The sequence below is a fragment of the Oryzias melastigma genome, linkage group LG3 (genome assembly GCF_002922805.2).
Source record: "Oryzias melastigma strain HK-1 linkage group LG3, ASM292280v2, whole genome shotgun sequence".
NCBI classification, from domain to species: domain Eukaryota; kingdom Metazoa; phylum Chordata; class Actinopteri; order Beloniformes; family Adrianichthyidae; genus Oryzias; species Oryzias melastigma.
Window position 1 is genome coordinate 19,235,562 of NC_050514.1, and position 17,839 is coordinate 19,253,400.

The following is a 17,839-nucleotide window of genomic DNA, read 5'->3' on the forward strand; positions in this document are numbered from 1 at the left end:
CTTTCATCTTGACCATTAAATATGAAACCACAACTTCAGCCGCCTAGTTGTTTTTACACCCACTTGTTCTGTATTGATTGCATAAGAAATGTGTTGATTAATAAGCTTTTCAAAGACTGGTTTGTTTAGTTTTGATGCCTTCAGTCAGATCATAGCTGTCTGTTTTTTAACCAGCCTTCCAGTAGTCTTAATCAAAGCTTGCGCATGGAAAAAGTGAAATAAAAAATTTAAAATTACCTTGAGAAAAGACAGCGGCAACTAAGGGGCTGTAAAATAGAAGTGTAATATAATCCTTGATTACCAAGCAACATATAAATAAATATACCTTCTGCCTGCATTATCTCAGCATTTAGAAATTCCTTTGTTGTTTGATTGGAGTGACATTTAAAACCTGTTTTGTCTGAATCATTTAGGAGACATCTCAGTACTTATTCAGACTTGTTTATTTATATGCAATACATATAAAAACTGTTCTAACCCCGGGTGATATTTTTTATCATCTTGTGTGTGTAAAAGGCTGAATATTTTAGATTTTTGTTCCACAAATTGCATATTTTAGTGCAGGTTGCTGTGGGAACAAAAACAGCTCCCTGTTTTTAGATGCTTTTAGGGATCCTCAAAGATCTTCCACTGGGGTTCTACTTGGACCGAAACATTGTAATTGACTAGCCTGTTAGGTTGTAAGTAGAAATTTTTATTTTCAAGTTATCTTTTCTAACCAGTGGATCTGTGGGTGATAACTACTAAGACCATACACACATCTGAACTCATACGAAGAATAATTAACTAAAAAAAAACAGCTTTAAATTGACTTAGATGACATCTGTGGTTTGGCACTGCCTGAGCTGTTCAAATTTCTAAAAATACAACCAAATCTTATCCAATTTACTCTGTGAGAGATGCACTAATTTCATCTAGAGGAAGTCAGCTAGTGTTTTCTTTCATCTCCCAGATAGATTTTTGGCCTCAAAGGAGTACTTTACACTTGAGGAGATGGTTCACTCATCATGCAGCAGATACTCTCTCTCTCCCTCCTGCAGCCAGCTCAAACACTGAAGGAAAATCAATACAAATACCGTTTGATCTACATGGTTTGGACAATAATAATATCACAGTCGATGCACAGCAAATGAATGCCAGCAGTATTTTATACACCCCTAAATGAGCTTTCCTAATCCACAAGAACAGAAATGGGGTAAAGCGGGGCAAATAATGGGGCACATATTTAAATCAAACACCTTTGTCCCCTCATGTGCCCATTCTAGTTTTGTGACTATACATGTGCTTAGCTGCAGGTCAAAACGACTGATGGCACCTGAAGAGATCTTAATTCAGTTTTAGAAAATCATTTTTAAAAGTGTTTCTGCTGTTATTTAGATGTTGTAAGCTTACTGACGTCCTGCTACTTAGCAATTTTCTGTACATTTTGCTCTATAAATGCTTTAGTCTGAGGTTCAGGTGCAATAAACAGCGATGGCTAACATAGTCTGCACTGGTAAAAACTTAAGGAGAAAAACAAGCAGGGTTGGTTGGATTCTTTCCTTTCAGTGAAACCACACTATAAAAACTTTACAGTTCTTTTTTTCCATGAGACTAACAAAGACTTGCAAGAAGGCTTTAAAGGGTAAAATTATTGGTGTTTCTCTATCTCAATGCCTAGAATTTAAAAGCAGCTCAAGTCTTTAGTTCTCTTACGGAAAGATGGAGGAATTGAATCATTGATCGAGCCAGAAACTTGAATGGGAGAACTGTTTACTGAAAGGCTGCAGAAAAGGATTGCACATTTAAAGTAGTAATGAAGCTTCACAGGGAAAAGCAGATTTTTTTTAACATTTTAGTAAAGACTTTTACTATTACTGTATGCACATATTGTTTAAAATGTGTAGGCAACGTTTCTGCTTTGCTTTGGTGATCATCAATTTTTGAGAGTGATGAGTTATCAGAAATTGTTAGGAAAAGTGTGTCAGCTGTTTCTTCTTCTGTTTTTTTATGTGGTGGCTGAAGGTGTGCGTATGCTGGATGGTGAAGTGACCGACATGGTGGAAGCCCAGTCTCTCAGTCTAAATCCTCAGCACATCCACATCTACAGCGCGAGCTGGGGCCCAGAGGACGACGGCAAAACAGTTGATGGGCCTGCCAAACTCGCCAAGGAAGCCTTTTTGCGAGGAGTCACGGAGGTCAGTGTTCAAGCAAGGCCGTGATTGATGTGCCGGACAGAATTATTTCTTTTTCTTCTTTAGGCAGGAAAGTAATTGATCTGTTTCAGCTGAAAGGGCCAGAAGCTGAAAGAACAAAGCAGCTTTTGACTGTGAAAATTATAAATTGGGGGGAAATATCTGAAATTCATCAAGTACAACAATAGGATAATGAATTGAAGCAGGACTGTTGTAAGTTATCTTTTTAGCTTTTAACTTTTGGTAGTTTTTTTCTCTTTTCTGTCTTTTCTGCTTTTTAAGCTCATAAAACCGGCCTCCCTCTAAACATTTTAAAGGGTCCACACTTGCCCAATGAGTGCTAATATTCACATCTGTTTAAATGCCTTTGTCAAAATTAATCTGTCATTAGTGAGAAACGAACAAGTCAAGCTGGCCATGAACATGAAGAGGACATTCTGAGCTGTCAGAGGTGCCCTCCACGAGAAAAAAAGGATGACCAGCTCACACTGACTCCAGCTGAAGGGCTGTAGTATTCAGAGCATGTGCCATATAGCTGATTAGAACTGCTGACACTGACAACTTTGAGAACTGGCACAATGACAGCACTGTCAGATGGTGGTGTGGGTGGTACGTAGCTGTAATTGATCAATGTAGAGTGAGACAGTGCCACTCAATACAATAAAGCAGCTCTCAGATGAAAATGATTGCACTTCAAGGGCTGAGAGGTTGGATGATTTATTACAATGAGCTGTTGTCATTTTGAGCCTTTTTGAATTGCGTTGCTGTCATGCAATATTTAGCTCTTTGAAATTCACTGAGGGACCACCCTGGCCCTGCGATGTACGCTGGCTTTTAATGGGCCATTTTTGAAAGGAGCCCTGGAAATGATTTTGCTCTTATAATTGGGATTCCTATTAAAGATTGAATGAGACTTTGTTCTTTTCTGTGTAATGGTGGCCTGCAGAATAACTGAAGGAAGGGACGTCTGCTCGCCTTTCACGAGTGTGTCTGAAGGTAGTAAAAATGTTTCCAGGGTCGTGGCGGTTTGGGCTCCATCTTTGTTTGGGCGTCAGGGAATGGAGGACGGGAGAAGGACAGCTGCAACTGCGACGGCTACACCAACAGCATCTACACCCTCTCCATCAGCAGCTCCACACAGAATGGCAACGTCCCCTGGTACAGCGAGGCCTGCTCCTCCACCCTCGCAACCACTTACAGCTCAGGCAACATCAATGAGAAACAGATCGTAAGTTGTGGCTGTGTCTTGTATTTGTCCTTTACACCAGATATTGTGATACAGGCTAAAATATTCCCTTACTGTCACGTGCTGTTCTTAATATCTTATTATTTTGTGGCATTTACATAAGTAAAATTGATATGAAAAGTGGACAAACTTTATTTTTCAATCTGCAACACATTAGTCTCAGACATACACACACTTACCTTCAGCTGCAGAACACACTTTATTTGTCTCCAGCAGCCAGAGCAGCTGGATGGACAGCTTATGGCATTGCCTCGGCATATGCCTGCTCCCTCAATGCTTCTGTGGCACACTCATTTAATTGTCCTGTCACTCATGAACCTGGGAATGAGAACCCAGAAGAAAAGGAGTATTCCAAAGCCTCTAAGGTCATGCACAAGAGGGTATCTTCATGTCCATTAAGGGTATCTCCTGTTTCCCGCTTCCCTTTTAATTTAAAGCAATAGAGATATCATCTAGGAAGATCAAATTGGGAAAATTATAACACATCAATCAGTGCGTGGAGGCAGTGAGATCGGTCTTTTCCAAGGACACTCAGACACCCAGAGGATCAAAATAAATTTTGTGCCACCTAAGCTACATTTGTACACAGTCCATGTAGTCCTTTAAAGACTGTTTTTAATGTTCTGCACTAGTCAGCAGACCTGCAGTCCCAAGTGCCTCTTCTTTGCTATGTTTATTTGCCCCATCCCTTTTTTGTTAAAGAAATTCTTTTTTTTTTCTTTTTTCTCAAAATCTTTTTCTTTTTTTACTTTTATCCTTTCAAAAGATTTGTCTCTCTTAAGACAAACACTCCGGTGCTGCTCCACTTCACCTTGTATTGATACATTGGGACATGCTCACATCTGTCAACTGCTCTGTAAAACTGCAGTCTCCTGCTGTGGGTCATTTAGGGGGAAATCTTCTGTAAACAGTCTTGCTGAGGAGAATTATTTCTTCGGTTTGATTTCATGCTGATGTGTTTTTGCTTTTAGACTCTTGCTCCCTCATCCACTTGATGGTTTCTGCCCACCTGAATGCACTCAGTGTGGGATAAATGTGATGGCAAATGAAGAGAAAAATGCCCACTTATTGCTTATCAGTTCACCAGAGCGAAACAAATTGGGAAATTTTTCAATACGAATGCAGAAGTATGATACCAATAAATTAAATGGTGCTGGGAGGTTTTTTTTTTTTTTTCTTTTTATAGATGATGGTTGGGAGCACACCAATCCATTGCAGTTGTAGAATAAGTGATTAATGATATTGGAGAGATCTTGCCTACTGAATCCCTTTTTGGTGTAATTTTTTAGGTGACTACAGACCTGAAATCGAAGTGCACGGACTCTCACACCGGCACGTCTGCATCCGCCCCTCTGGCTGCAGGGATCATTGCGCTCGCCCTTGAAGCCAAGTAAGTGCTCACCACTGTGTCATATGTGAGTTTGGCCACATATTGTTTCCCAACTCATTGCATTTTAATCTACCTTTCTGCCATTTATAATAATATATATATATATATATATATTTGAGACTTGGAAAGAAATGTTTAATTTTCATTTTTGTTCCCCATTTTTTGGTTAAATACAATCACTGCTGATGCAGTTTCTGTCAATAGAAGAGTGAATTAATTCAGTTCACTAATTAAAAGTGGCTCTTCTCCTTATTTCATCTAATATTTCAACGTTTTTTAGTTGACGTTTATATGTGACGCCAATCACTTTTTCAGTTATGTTGCACCAGTTGAAAAACACTCATAAAGGTAAAAAACTCCTTTAATTATGTATTTAGTGGTGTGAGATAATGATCTGCTGAAGATAAGATGCCATTGGAAATGGATGTAAGGGAAAATGCTTATGTCTAGGGTAGAACTTAAGTATTTTTATAACTGAGTTACTGTGAATGAATGCTTCCTTTGTTAATCTCACCAGAGAGCCAAACTTTGACCATGTGGTTAACTCCTCTTTGCACCCGATCAATTCCAGCTTGCAATGCTGTTAGAAGAACTTTGGAGTAAAACCTTTTTTAAGGTTTTCTCTACAGTAAATATGCTGCTAAAGTTCAGACGCAGAATTGAAATACATTTACTAGATATAAAATGTCAGATTTTGATTGGACGTCATGTTGGCTAGCTGTACATGTGCAGTTTAATGCTGAAATGTGTTGTCAGAGGCTCTTTCTTTGATCCATTTTATCACCTTGAGTGTTTTTTTCAAGCCAGAGCCTTACCTTATGTTACTTTGTGAGTGTATGTGTGTTGGTAACTGTGTGGTACATTCACATTGCAGTCAAAACCTAACTTGGAGGGACATGCAACATCTGGTTGTGCAAACTTCTCATCCTGCTCACCTGCTTGCTAATGACTGGAGAACCAATGGTGTCGGGCGTAAAGGTACAGCAAATGCCTTCCACAAGTGTTTACAGTTTTAATGCATCTTTAAAAAAAAATATGTCAACCAGAGGATGATACGTTTTCAGAACCAACATTCATGCGTCACTTACCTTCCCTTTTTTTTTTCTCTGCAGTTAGCCATTCATATGGGTATGGACTGCTTGATGCTGGTGCAATTGTATCGCTTGCAAAGACATGGACCAATGTGGGCCCACAGCGAAAATGTGTGATCACCATGCTCACTGAGCCGAGGTTAGTGCACTGCAGCCTCACAGATAACCCTGCTCTGACGGTCTGATCTCCATGACAACAAGTTTTAATTCATATTAACAGTTCCTGCCAACGATTAATTAAAACTAATAGATCACTTTGCATCGGCTCTAAATAACTGCCTCATTCATATTGACTAACGTAGGGCAGGCAGGACAGTCATTGACCAACATATGATGCACTTAGTCTTTTTACAGCAGCTCAGCTGTAGTTTTATAGATGTTATCTCACCTTAAATAAGCATTTTATTGTCATCACTTGCTAGATTGCGTACATCGTTTTTATTTAATTTAAAGACTTAAGTCAGCACAAAATAATTGAACAGTGCACGATTCAAAAAGACTATTAGCCTTTATACTTGTCCTTTTTTTCTCACAAACTAGACACTCTTGCTAGATTGCAGAGATCTTAGTGCCTAAAAAACAAAAGAACTCTTCAAAACCAGTCTGCTGCTCAGACACAGCATAGGGTATGAGTTGTGCAAAAGTCTCAGGTACCTCTCATTCTTAGACTACCTTTTGCCTCCAAGGTGCCAGACTTTCTTATAAAAGATCTTCACCAATACATCTCTAAGAAAGTTTTTCATGTCACTCAACTTCAGTTCACCCTTTTTGAGGGATTTCTTTTCACTTTCTTACTTTTTTGCCTTTTTTCAGTTCACCCTCTTAAATCTGGCCTTTCTTTTACTGGCAACAAATTTCAGGGGTAACCCAGTGACAAAAAAAAAATCCTAATTCAAATCCTTTGAAGCTTGTCAAAAACAAGGTCTTAATATAATTTGTGAAATAAAAGCGAATGTCTTAAGAAAAGCTTCAAAAGTCCTTCAAAAGACCAGAACTGTCAATCAAAAATGAAGATTATAAGAAATCCTTTCTTCTTACAAGCAGAAAAGGGAATTGAGGCAATTGTGGGCTATCTGCAATTACAAGCCAGCAGTGTTTAGGATCCAAAGACTTTAGGAGAAAAACAGTGAATGATTTTACCAACATCTCTTCCAGCACGAAATAACACTAACAGCAATGTTTTTACATTTATTTTCTCTTCGCTAATTTTTGCACTTGTTCATTAAAAGAACTTGGACAAACTGCCTGTGTTTGTCAATGCAGACATTCATCTTTAAATTAGAAAATATATACACTTCCTGTGTACAAACATTTTTTAGAAGTTTCTTGAAAGATTGTTGAAAAAGTTTGCCCAAATCCCAGTCTGTCTGGCGTTCTTTAATCTTGCCCCTCTTAAAATCTTGGAAAATCCCTCAGAAAATCTTGCCTGCTGTGAAAATGGGCTAGTCCCAAAACTGTACAGGAGAGAAGCAGTGCTTATCTAAAGAACAGGGCATTCTGTGATCTCCCAGCACCGCTATGGAGTTGATCAGGTCTGCAGATGGACATGTAATACTTCCTTTCTTTATATGCTTGTGCTTTCACGGTTTCCCATTTGTATTCTAAATCCCTGAAACGCTTCACACAACAAATGTGAAGGGGAGAAAAGCCGTTCCAGCTTGGAGCTCTCTCGTTTGAATGGTTTCAGCAAACCTGCAATGTTCCGCCTTCAGAAATACCACATGAATATCATGTGAACACATTCAAGCCTCAGATATTTATAAGGTTATTAGTCGACGTCCTCTCGGGCTTCTTAGATTTGTGTTTCTGAGAAAATGCATAAAATGAGAGTCGGATATTAAAACGGTGTAGATCAGTGTGTCTGTGCAGGCAGAGTGAGCCACCATGGTTCACTGTAGTGACACGTCATGCCTTCATTTTATTCAGCCTGCAGGTAGTGGGGTCCTGTTGTGAGCATGTGTTTGTGTTTAGCATTAGGAATGGCTTGAAGATCACATAAACCCAGAGGAATAGGGGTGAAATATGGAAATGTACGTGCATTAGTGTAGGCAGCTTGAGCTAAAAAAAAAAAGTAATTTTAGGAAGGTTTCTCATCTGTATTTTACTCAGACTCTGGATTTGTCCTCAACAATGTGCTCCTCCTGGTGTCTGTCCCACACCTCCTCTTCATTATGCACTTCCAGAAACTTTTCTGCGTGTTGAAGGTTTGTCTCTCTCTGCAAAGAGCAGATGGTTCGAGCATCTGGGAGCTGCAGTCAAGGCACTTTATTCAATTTACATTTTTGCTATTTAGTTTGACTGACTTATAAAGAGTGACTTGAAGTAAGTGAGCTTCAGGGGTTGCAGCCTTTCAATAACTCCAGGTCATTACTTCCAAGGGAACCATGCAGTATATCTGATGGAATGATATTAAATTCATACATTTTTCAATGTTGCATTTTGCTACTTCAGACATTTACACATTATTTTTATTCCCCTCTTGGTTTGTGTTAAACCTAGCTGTTTATTTGAAGAAAGGGGCATGATGTTAATTAGATTTTTGCTGAATTGTTGTTGTTTTGCTTCTAACTTAGTTGAAGCACTTTACATTTCTGTGATCTATATTGTCTGTTTGTGATAGAATTTGCATTTTGAAAAGCTGTTTATCAAAACTGTTTAGTGTTTGACTTCTGTATTAATTCTCAGTGAATACCACAAAAGCTCTGCCAAAACTAAGATAGATGAATCTGTTTAAAGCTCCTGTGTAGTTCTTTTTAAGTGAGTTTATTTTTTTAGCACGCACATTTTTCATCAGAGGTGAGAAACTTTAGGCATCAGAAGATTTAATTACAACTCTGAGGGCAGAGATTATTGATCCATTATTTCAAATGAGACTGGGGTTACCAGAGTTTGTTTTTTTTGTGCCAGTGTATTTGTACTTTCAAAGAAAGTATTTGTTTAGCTGTATAAAAATTCGTGGCTAATGAAATTCCTCCGACTGCCAGAAGAGGGCGACAGAAAATTTCCATTGATGTATACATTTAATGATGTTTAAATAATCTAATAAAACAAGTGAAAATGTTTGGAGTTTTGAAAACTATTAAATTCGATTTTATTAGTAGGAGTTTGTTTTTTTAGAGGTATTCTGATGATTGAAGAAAAATTGTGAGTTTAGCCACAAAATGTAATGAAGTTAATATACTGTATGAAATCTGTGTTGACGATGATGTGAAGTTTAGTTTTAATATGTTCCTCTTTTTTGTTAGTTTTACACAATTTTGAAATTAAGTTTACTAAATTAAGTTTTCTGCTTTGTGACACCTTCATTAGCCTGTATTTTTAATGTTCTTACTTTGACACAAACAACCTAAAAAGAATGGAGACATTTTAAGAATTTCCCACTCACTCAATTTCTATTTTAGTCATTATGTCAATGTAAGACTGAAGTATCTACAAATTGCTTTTAGCAGACCTTGTCAATGTCTTCAGTTTAAGGATGATACAGAAGTTACTTTCATTTATCCTTGAAATGGTAGAATCGTTCAGGCTGAAATGGAAGGAAAGGTTTCTGAGCTTCCTGAGCATATAGAGTGAACTCCTTCACTTGTTTGTAATTTGGTCACATCCGTGTCACAGAAACCCCATGCCGCCGTCTTCCTCAGAAATGAAAAGTCTGTAATCTCTTAAGCGGATTTGAGGTGTAGCAAAAAGAGAAAGGTGCTTTACTCCTCCTTAGAATAGTGGCGCTACAGGTTGTGAGACACTAATCCTTTTTAAGGCCATAAACTCCTCACCTTGTTAAACTTCTCGCAGTGGGCAGCAGGCAGAATGTCACACCGACAGATTTACAGAATTTGGTTTAAGGTGAAGCTTCTTAGATTCTAGTGAGTTCTTCATCGATTTAAAATATTCTCTATGTTTTATGACTCCTGCTTTACAGGAACATTGGAAACCATTTATATATCAACAAGAGTGTGGACGCTTGCATTGGATCAGACAGTTATGTGACCTCGCTAGAGCACGTCCAAGCCCGGCTCACCCTGTCCTACAACCGAAGGGGGAACTTGGCCATTCATCTCATCAGTCCTGCAGGCACTCGCTCCACCCTTCTCCACCCCAGGTGCAAACCCACAACTGTGCAAACACTCGTGGGCAGCAAGCTTGCTTCAGTCCAACCCCTTTGACTCTCCTGTTTGCTTGGTTTCTCGCAGGCCTCATGATTACTCATCAGAGGGTTTTAATGACTGGGCTTTCATGACCACCCATTCCTGGGACGAGAACCCCACTGGAACGTGGAGGCTGGAGATTGAAAACGTCGTCGGTGCAAGTGACTATGGTAAAGCATTGAACATTTGTCACAACGGACATGCTCCCTTTTCTGCCCTCCAGAAAGCCTGTAAAGACCGTCCTTTGATGTTATTTAACATGTAATCTGTTGAGTCTGCTCTCCAGCTTCAGTGTAAGGAGATTAGTGATGAAGAGGCTGTTGAAGCCAAAGTGTCTTTAGAGTCAAACCCTTTACAATTGGCAGACATCAATATTTGTATTTATTATGCTTCGTGCACATGATAAACTATGAAGACTCTTTGAGGGTATATCCTTGTGCTGATGCATTTACCTGGTTTGGTGCCTTATGAAATGGAAGAGTTGAGAAACTCTTGATTTTAAAATGAGACAAATAAATCACAAGTTATAATCCTTTAGGCTTGCCTGTCAGTCATTTAGCAGCAGTCTGGACTTGGCTGCTCCACCCACAACACGACGTTCAGCCAAGAAAGATCCAGTGAACAAATCTAGATTATTTGCTCACAAATCCCCCTTTGGTAAACGCCTCATTTATCAAAGCTGAACCTCCCAGCAGCTTCCAGCTTTGAATGATTTCGCAGGAATGTCAAATTGATTCATGAAGTTGATCTTAATGTGGCATCATACTAAAAATTCAGCCTCACATCATGGAAAATATGTTTAGAGTAGGGATGGGGACATTTTTTAAATGATTTGAGTAGTCTTTCGTTTTTAAAGTCCCTCTCCATCTATATTTTTATTTATTGTAAATTCGTCACCTGTGGTCTTTTTAACCATGATGATGCAGTTTTTATCAAAAATCAAAAGCTAGCAGCTCAGAAAAAGAAAATGAAGACGTTAATGGATTTGTCAGCAAGTGGATGATTTGGAACCGGAGCGAAGAGGGGAGATTTTCATCCACCCATGGCAGTTGCTGTGTCCCAAACCTGTTTTCAAACCACAGGTTTACTTCTGCTCTTGATCCATCATGATTTGAATAAAGAAATACTTAAAAATGCAGATCTTAAATTATTTCATACATGTCCATCATGAATGATGAAAATGCTACAAGAAGATGTTAAAAACAGCAAAGTTTCCTAAAAAAAAGATGTTGAAAAAGGTTGAAAGGTGGTTTGTTTTTGAGGTCCACTCTAATTTTTTTCTGTTTCCCTATAAAGGCACTCTGACCCAGTTTGTCCTGGTGCTGTATGGCACTGGCACTCCAACCACCAGCTCTCCCAATGATCCCCAGTCTACCAATGACAACTGCAAGACCTTGGACTTGAGGCAGATATGCATCGGTAAGACCGCTGTCTCCTGGCTGCAGCTTCCTCCTCTCAGGAGTCACGGCAGATTGAAAAGAATCTGGTTATTGTGAAACCATGAGTAAAATGTTCAGTTTGCTCACTTGAAATTAGATTTCTCTTGATTTAATTTCCTCTGTAAAATTGCAGATATTTTACTTCAAGACAATTTAAAAAAGATGAATTACGTTTTTTTTTTTTAGGTCAGTTAAGCTGATCTTGAGTCTCTTCTGTAGCTTTGCTGCTCCTACCTAATATAAATAAAATCTGTAGGGAAGGTCTGAAGATAGAGGTGAACAGCAATGCAGTGGGAAGTCCTTTTACATGTGGACAGAGACGGTGACAGCCCGACCCCTACAGGCCGGCAGCTGTCACTACATGCTGACAGTTAACTGCCTGTATCATATTATTTTTTATTATTATATCAAACAGTATATTTAACAGTTATTACGCCCACAGTATGCTCACACTAAAGGTCAAATCTGCAGTTTTCTGTTTTTACAGAGTGACAATAAAGTGCAGTAAATCTAGTTTTCATCAACCTGTTCTGTTTGCAGCTGTTAGCCGACATGAAGGCAGTGATCAGTGCTTGAACAATCCAACATGGAAGTTTGTTGGACTTAATTACATTTTATTTATTTATATGCACAAATGATAACTGCAACTATGATTACTTGAAATCTAATCAATTTTTAACATAAATTAAAAAAAAAAAGTTGTTAGATATCGTAATATTTCAAATCTGCCATCTGAGCCTTGGTAGTCTGGGTTAGAACCCTTATTCCCTACCATCAGTTTAACAGGGCTCAAATGATGAAGCAGAAGCTGATGGTTTCTTTGTCTGTTTTCAGAGTGCAATCCAGGGTTCTACCTCTACCAGCAGGGCTGCGTCAAAGAATGTCCAGCAGGCTTTGCGGTGGGCTCCCAACCTCTCAACTACACTCTGGGAAACTTCATTAAACCTGTTTCCGTCCCAGCCTGCCTGCCCTGCGCGCCGCCCTGCCTCACCTGCAGCAGCCTCAACCCTCAGGTCTGCCTGTCCTGCCCCCCTCACAACTCCTTAGAACCCGTCAGTGGTACCTGCCTGCACCTCAGCCACGCCATGCGCGAGTCGCCCGGCGGCTTCACGGTCGGGCAGGGGACTCCGACGTCGCAGCTCGGCCCGATCTCGGGGCTGCCCATCACAATCGCTGTGTTCAGCTGCATGGCCATTATCGGCACCTTTGCTGGCATCTTCCTGTTGCTGCAGCTGCGGTCGGGCGCGCTCATCAAGCTGCCGTCTCTGGAAGCTGGAGGCAAATTCAGCTTAGGAGGGAATAGGGTGGTGTCTTACCGCGGCATCCCGACGGTGTGGGGGGACGAGGGGTTGAACACTGACTCTGAAAACGAAGAGTTTGATGTCCAAAATGAGAGAACTGCCTTTATCAGAACACAAAGTGCTCTTTAATGCCTCCCTTTGTCCCTCCCTCTCTCCTGCTTTTAAAATCCTCTCACCCTCATTTGTCTGATGATTCAGGGCTTTGGGATCTGTTCTCTTTTTTTTTTTTTTTATCAGATCTTCTCTGTGTCCCATTCTGGGACCCGCTCCTCAACCTTGCTGTGGAAGACCTAATGGGAAGCTGTTGTCTGTCAGAGATGAGGATGGCTTGAGCTTTGCTTTGTTCACACTAGGGTGCATTTCTATTTACATTAAGTGGCTATTTACTTCCTTTTGCCCCAAGTCACTAACGTCTGTCTGCCTGGAGTCCATTTTCCTGCCAGCTTCAGTTTCTTTGCGTGTCAGTAAACAAATGAATTCGTTTTTTTCAACTTTAACCCTCCTTTCTTTTAGTCTCAGTGCAGTAGCCAGATGAGATTGTTGAATGTGAGCTTCGGGGGTGTGAGCATTTTTGTGTACATATCAGAACAAATGCCTTCGCTTGAAAATACTCGGGCATCCCGACCCAGCGAGCTTTGAAATATATACAGCAAAAGCTAAGGTTTAGTGTTTTAACCCAAAGTTATTTCAAAATAAAATTTGTAATGAGGTTGTGGAGTTCAAAAGAAAACATTTCTTCTGCACGCTTAAGTGAGTAACCAGGAAATCTGCATAAAAATACTTTTTTTAAATAAACGAAAGATCCACAAATGATACGTATTCAGATTGACGACCGCATCCCCAATCAGAGGAACAAGGATCTTTCTTTAAAGTCTGTCATCCTTCATTTTATTAAAATGGCACTATTTAACTCACTTTTTAAAAGTCATTCTGTTTGCTCTGGCTCAACAAAGTCAAATCTTCCCTCTGCATGTTGGATTCAACTTTAATTCAACAACTCTTTAGCTTCATCAAACTCTAAATCCTCATGTGCTTCTAACTTCTGAACCAGCACAGGGAAATGTATCTGAAAGTAAACGACAAAAGTCTAAAACTATCACATACGTGTTTCTTGGTCAACCCTGAGGCAAAAGCCTTCCAGGGATGTTTAATGTCAGCGTCTGATGTCCTCACATCCTGAGGTTGAGACGGGAAGCAGCTAAGATCCAGGCGTGTGTGTCTTTTAAATGAGCTGTGACTGATTTCTTGACAGAATGGACGTGGTAAGCGTACATGAAAGTCCCAGCACATCAGCATTAGAAACCCGCCGCGTGTCTTAATGAGTCAGACACAGGTTGTGGGTATGGGTTTGTTAGTTTGCTTGTTTGTTTTTCCTTCTGTGTGAAGGTTTTTTATCCCGTCAGATCTCCAGCATAGTTAAAAGATCCCGGCTCACAGTGCCTCCTCACTTACCCTCCAGCTGAATCTCCAGATAATCTCTTCAGCACACTTGGCAATTAAACCCCCAAATGATGCTGCTGCAAATTTCTTCTGAAAGATTTTGATCGCACGTGCAGGGAATGGATTGTTCTCTCTTTTCCTCTGCTGGTTATCATCTGAAATATTCTTCCACTGTTGCCACTTTTCTTCCACAAATCTCCTTCTCTTCTTCTGAGATTTTTCCCTTTTTCTTTTCCTTTTAATTTTGAGCACAAAAAGAGCGGAGCTTGCTGAGAGAGGTTGTCATGGCGATGACGCGCACAGAAGACTGCAGCTGCTCATCCTTTTATCTACCTCTCTTACAGCAAGTTTTCACTCATCGTAGGGGGAAATGTTCAACGATTATAGAGGTCAAGCTGCGTTGGGGGTTAAAAAGCTCCTTGGGAAATTTTTGGAGAATCGACCCACTGCAGTTCAGAAAGCTGCTGTGTAAGTTTCCCAAATCTCTGAAATATACTATCTGCAAGGAGCAGCATTAATACGAGGTCACATCTGGCTTTCAAAACCAGCTAGTGGGTGGAAGACTCATCCATAGACCTTTTAGCAATTAATCATCAATCATTGTAGTTGCTAAGACGACATAAATGCTTATTTTTTAAATCTGGGACTTGAGGTTGTTTCATTGAGCTGAGGCTTTCTTGCTTTTTGTGTTCTTGTCAGAGACAATCAGTTTCCCTGTCTTCAGAGCAAAAAGGTGCAGAGGAGCACAAAAAAAGAGAATTTAGCTGGTAATTGAGCTGCTTTGTTAAAGAGCCTTTAAAGGCTTTATTCTTAAATATGCATTGAATGCAATAGGACGTTAGGCAGTAAATTGCATCAAAGGCAAAGTGTAATGCGGTAAAACCTGATTGTCAGAGCAGTACCTTCATTAATCCCTCCTCAGAGGAAGGAAGACCCATTCTTCTAGATGCTGTCAAAGCAGCAGCGAGCCGTAGAATCCGTCAGCAGGTGAAGCAGCATTTCCTACAAAAGGAAGCGGCTCTTAAATGTGGATTTGGAGGAGATGCCCTCAAGAGCAGCAAAGTTGCTGTAATCATCATCTGCTGGAGAAGTTTGCTCACGCTCATTAGTGCCTATTTCCATTTAAATGTCGATTGGTCCCAATTTAAAGAGTTTTAGTTTAACTCCCGTCTCAAAACTTCAGCTACAAAATCTTCCCGACTTCATAGCTTAGTGCGGTGGGTGTAAACAAAAGATAATGAGGTAATGCAACAAACTCGCCCCCTAATTTTTGATCTTCTGAAGAAAAGAAAACTCTTCAAACGCATCATCGCTTACTGTTTTTGGCACCCACAAATGGAAACTTGATGCTTTCACTGCAAGGTTAAAACATGAACTTCTTTGCATTCACTTTTAATGAAATCCTGAATGTAGACTTTATGAAGTAGCTTGTGCTTCCAAAGCTGCAGAAAACTATAATGAGCCAGCTCATTCCTTACACTACGAGCACCTGATCGAGTCCACTCACAAAGAAGAAGAAAAGTGCTCTAATTGTGCCAGAAAGCAGCTCTTGTCAGACCATTACCTGTCAAAGGTCTGCTTTTTTTTCTTTTTTTTTTCTTTCTATAAGTGTCTGAGCAGGAGACGCTGTGATGTGGATCTCGATTTTACTCCTGTTTCCAACGCCGTCTGAAGCTGGATGTAGTTGATTGCAGCAATATCTTTGGCATAACCAAAGACAATCATTTTAATGCTGTCTGTTTAGTGATGGAGGATGTTGCTTTCAGGTCGCCTCAGTCCATCGTTTCCCTTCGCTCATCTTCAAAGTGTTCTATCGAAAACGTATCTGTCATTTCTGCCTTTTTTTTTGAGGGTTTGCTGTGTGTGGGGGGAGTAGAATGTATCACCGTTACCTTAAGGGCTGAATCAGATCTGCGTGCACATGCTTGCTAAAGTAGAAATGAAACACTTGGAGATGGAGGGCCTGTCAGCCGAGCAGCTTCAGTCAGCTCCGCTGATCTCTTCTGGCCTCTTGGTGAGGCTCCTGACCTGTGGCTGCACAAAGTACCTTACAGATTTGTGATTAATGTACAAAAATGAATATCTTAAATGGGACATGACTCTAAAATAAGGCCTATTTTTGTACTATATGAATGGTGCAGTGTAATTTTCTTGTAATTTAAATATTTTCTCTTGTTTTTTCCTTTTTATTTAATTGATGTCAATTATAGATTCTACTAAAAAAATAAAGATCTATGCAAATTTAATTGTGTTCGTGTTCATTTGTGTGTCAAACATTGTAGAAGGTTGTGGTTCTTCTACATTTGCTGTCCATTAAATAATTGAAAAACTTTTATATGGTTAACCCTTTAATCGCTGGTGACACTTGAACACAAAATCTTTAACTTACTGTAACTTTTCAAACATTAACACGATCAACGTAATTCTAGTAGATTCTGAGCCGCTTTTCTCCTTCAGAATCTACTAGAATCACATTGATCATGTTACCGATTGAAAACTTCCAGCAAAATGGTGTTAAAGGGTTAAAAGTAGTTGACGGAGTTTAGCTACTTTGCAAACCATGCAGGACTTGCAAGTGAGTGTAAAAATAGCTGCATTCTCAAAATAAAGACATGAAAACTTATCAAAGTGCTTATGTAAACTCATTCACGCTTTTATTTGTTGTTCTTTACCAAATTACCACCATAAAAATGTACTGTAGAATGTTAATTTTGCTTTTTTCTCCTTCTTTGATCTGCTCTTTAACGGTGTTGAGGTGTGATGACAGTTGTCATCTGAACTGAGTGATTTGATGCTCTACAAAGCCTTTTCTAAACTCGGCTATTGTTTCCCGTGCAGTCCATTGCTTCTGTCTTTTTGTCTCTCTTGCAACAGCTGGTATAAACCCACAACAAAACACACAAGAACTTTTACCTTGTGATGTTAACTGAGTCTGTGTAGTTTAATCCAAATAGATGAGGCCTTGTGGATCCTGGTTTGTCACTTTATAGATTGATCATTTAATGCACAAACAAGTGACCCCTTAAAATAGATGTAGATTCTCTTCATTCATACACAGTTTAACCAGATCTCCTCTTTACACCTTATAAATGTGTGTCCTTTGGCTGTTAATCACATTTTCCTATGTGACTTATCTCTTTATATTTATACTCGGTAATTTCAGACTGAGCCTCAAATGAATAAAAAAAGCCTGAAAGCTGTGGATCTGTTCAATCAAATCTTTGTATTCATCATTTACAGCTTTAATCTCTGGTTCCTTAGCTGCACTCTAAGCTCTAAACCTGTTACTTTTATCCCTTTCTTCAGTTTTGTTAATGTATCAGGTGAGCTCAGTGCACAAAGTATAATCTGTGTGTTTTGCATTTCAAATGACTGGATATCTTTGCATCTCCCTCTGTTGCAAGTTTTTATCTCCTCATCTCGATGCAGCTTTCGCTTTTCTTCATTCTCTTGTTTGTCCTCTTTATTATTGGGTTCAGTTTCTCTAAATAGGACTTTAGGACTGAGTTATTTTAGCCACTTAGCTCCTTTTGTTTTTGCAGAAAATGTACCACCAAGGATGACCTTAAACACATTTCATACACAGTTCATTACCTAAAAGAATATGTCTGTG

At 39.5% G+C, this 17,839-nt stretch overlaps 1 protein-coding gene across 3 annotated transcripts in view; it reads left to right on the plus strand.

The window, feature by feature from the left end:
- The window catches only part of furina (furin (paired basic amino acid cleaving enzyme) a), a 65,050-nt gene extending 48,578 nt beyond the window's left edge, over window positions 1-16,472 (plus strand). For all 3 annotated transcript variants that reach the window (XM_024296037.2, XM_024296038.2, XM_024296039.2), the window contains exons 8-16: window positions 2,005-2,177; window positions 3,190-3,402; window positions 4,710-4,810; window positions 5,685-5,788; window positions 5,923-6,040; window positions 9,821-10,000; window positions 10,092-10,216; window positions 11,343-11,465; window positions 12,320-16,472. In XM_024296037.2, the coding sequence (XP_024151805.1) occupies window positions 2,005-2,177; window positions 3,190-3,402; window positions 4,710-4,810; window positions 5,685-5,788; window positions 5,923-6,040; window positions 9,821-10,000; window positions 10,092-10,216; window positions 11,343-11,465; window positions 12,320-12,915 (1,733 nt within the window). In that variant the 3' untranslated portion in view covers window positions 12,916-16,472. The remainder of the gene's footprint in view (window positions 1-2,004; window positions 2,178-3,189; window positions 3,403-4,709; window positions 4,811-5,684; window positions 5,789-5,922; window positions 6,041-9,820; window positions 10,001-10,091; window positions 10,217-11,342; window positions 11,466-12,319) is intronic.
- The last annotated feature ends 1,367 nt before the right edge of the window (window positions 16,473-17,839 follow it).